We start from the raw sequence: 2,519 nt of genomic DNA, 5'->3' as shown, positions 1-2,519 counted from the left end.
ACACACAGACACTTTCTCGCTCTCTACAGCTGTGCTCTTTTTCTCCATCATAGCCCTTGAACTACACGTCCCTACATGCTCAGTGCACAGCACACCAGCCCAATGGCTCTGAGCCATAAATAATGTCCCTGACTGCTGTGCTCCTTGGCAGCGGTTGTCAAGAGCAACGGAGGTCTGAGCTGGGGCACGGGCCAGGCAGCTGCTCTCGGTGGGGGAGGGGGGTCTGTAGAACCAGTCAGTGGTCACATGACACCTCCTCTGACCAGCCCCCTCCCTCTTCCTGTCCTCTCCTCCCCCAGCTGGAGACACCACAGAGTGGTGAGGGGGAGGGGAGAGAGGAGGAGGAGCCTGGAAAGAGAGAAAATAAAAAAAGGGAGGCGTGGGAGGGCCGAGACGAGACGAGACGAGAGAGTGAATGTACTACGAGGGGTCCTCTATCCACGCTGCGAGAGGAGGAGAGGAGAGGAGAGGAGAGGAGAGAGAGAGAGAGAGAGAGCGATGGAGCGTGAAGACCAGGGGCGAGTGGAGTAATTGAAGAGCACACTGACAGGGTGAAAGAGAGATGTGTCTCTGGAACACAACCTCCCCTGCCTGAGGACATCTGGGGATTCCCTGCTGTGGATTTTGGATTTAGGAATACTGCGTTGGGAATTTTTGTGCAAGGAAGCTGAAACACCGGGAAATCTGGGCCATGCGGCAGATCCGGAGACAAGACTGCTAAAGCATGGAACAGGTGAGGGTAGAAAACACACGTCACACACATCCATTCATGACTGTAAAGAAACACACATCACACACATCACACACATCCACACACAATAACACACAAACACCACATTAACACCCGTACACACACACACACACACACTGTGTGAGTGTGTGAATGTGTGTGTGTGTGAGTGTGTGTGTGTGTGTGTGTGTGAGTGTGTACACATGTCAGAAACAGATCACGACATGTTTAGGTGATTTATAGTGTGTGTCTATCGTGATTCCACTGTGGTGGTGATGTCATGGCAGTAAGAACCCAGACCGTGAGGGGTGCGGTAGCAGAGACAGAGGCTCACTGCTCTTTTTAAGATAACACACGTGGTGGCATTTCTTTAGAAAAGATTGCTTGATTGACCATGGTGTTTAGAATTTGCCGCCTTTTCCTGACAGTTCAATGTGGCGTAGCGGAGTACATGCTGTGCAGGCGTGCGGCTAAACCCCGCGGCCCAGATACCAAGGAGCAGGGACCGCCAACACACTGGTGCACAGCAGGGATCTTTACACACACACTGCGACGCGATATGCTGGGATCACACTTTCTTTAACGCCTTCCCCCGTTGTTGGTTGGGTGGCTTTGCTGCGATTTACTGCGCTGTGTTGTGCAGGAGACTTCTTCTTACCCTTCTCCTGTAGTCTGCCTCCTACCTCCAGGGTGATGAGGTGTTGTAGGCACTGGTCAGGCATGGAGCATAACAGACCAGGCCACACTGTTCCTAGCAGAGCTGCAGCACCTCTAAGACGGGGTTTTCAAAATGCATTCCTAAATCCTATGCACTTACCTATTGACATGAACATTGTCTTTGGAATACCAGGAAGACAAGACCATGAACACAAAGTGCATTTTCAAGCTCAAGATTTGGAGTAACACGTGGCATTCCGATCATCAAGCGTGCTTTACTGTGGGAATGCAAGTATGGATTTTGAAAAACAGCCAAATCATGAACAATTTATTGATTAATTCAAAGACTAGCCTTCACTGGTGTCTCGAGAATTAGCTGACTGATTTATAGAGAGCTGCAATACTTTCTTCCACAAGCTGTTATTTCTATAAGCACACAGTATAAAACCTGCAGTAGTGACTAAACACCTACAGTCTTCATCCTGACTAATCTGTCCAGTGATCATATGTGTTGCCCAGCTGGACTTTGATGGATGTATTTGAGCCGTGTAGGAGCAGGAGAAACGTGATCATGACACTGACCAGTGCTGAGCTAAGCTAGCGATCGCCTCGTACATTCCCCGCATGGGAAGTGATTCTTTTTCTATTAAGTGTGGCTGAACGCTGGCGTATCCAGGTCACTCTGCATTGCTGAGGTGATGTTGTTGCTGAGGTGATGTTGTTGCTAAGGTGATGTTGCTGAGGTGATGTTGTTACTGAGGTGATGTTGTTGCTGAAGAGATTGCTGGTTGCTGAGGTGGTTATTGCTGACGTGATTGTTGTTGCTAAGATGATGTGGTTGCTGAGGTGATGTTGCTGAGGTGCTTGCTGTTGCTGAGGTGATGTGTTTGCTAAGGTGATGTGGTTGCTGAGGTGATGTTGTTGCCGAGGTGATCCACATCCCTCAGAGATTAAAAGGTCAGGACAAGCTGACCATCATCCATACTTAACGTCTGGTCCTGAGGCCATCATGGCCATCATGACCTTGACAGGGCAGTTCTCACCACCGTTTGGACCTCCTCTCCCCTCCTCTTATAGCAACGTCTGCCCTCTTCTACATTCATCCATCCGTCACCCTACTACTGTGAAAAAG

General features: G+C 49.6%; 1 protein-coding gene across 1 annotated transcript in view; it reads left to right on the top strand.

Annotated features, from left to right (window-relative positions):
* Window positions 1-423: 423 nt before the first annotated feature.
* arhgap23a (Rho GTPase activating protein 23a) overlaps window positions 424-2,519 on the top strand; it is a 66,699-nt gene continuing 64,603 nt past the window's right edge. Inside the window, exon 1 of the mRNA XM_081711610.1 lies at window positions 424-733. Within this exon, the coding sequence (XP_081567736.1) occupies window positions 725-733 (9 nt within the window). The 5' untranslated portion in view covers window positions 424-724. The remainder of the gene's footprint in view (window positions 734-2,519) is intronic.

This window comes from Electrophorus electricus, chromosome 3 (assembly GCF_041902795.1).
Source record: "Electrophorus electricus isolate QZ-2024a chromosome 3, ASM4190279v1, whole genome shotgun sequence".
Classification (NCBI taxonomy): Eukaryota; Metazoa; Chordata; class Actinopteri; order Gymnotiformes; family Gymnotidae; genus Electrophorus; species Electrophorus electricus.
This window is presented reverse-complemented; position numbering and strand designations above follow the sequence as displayed.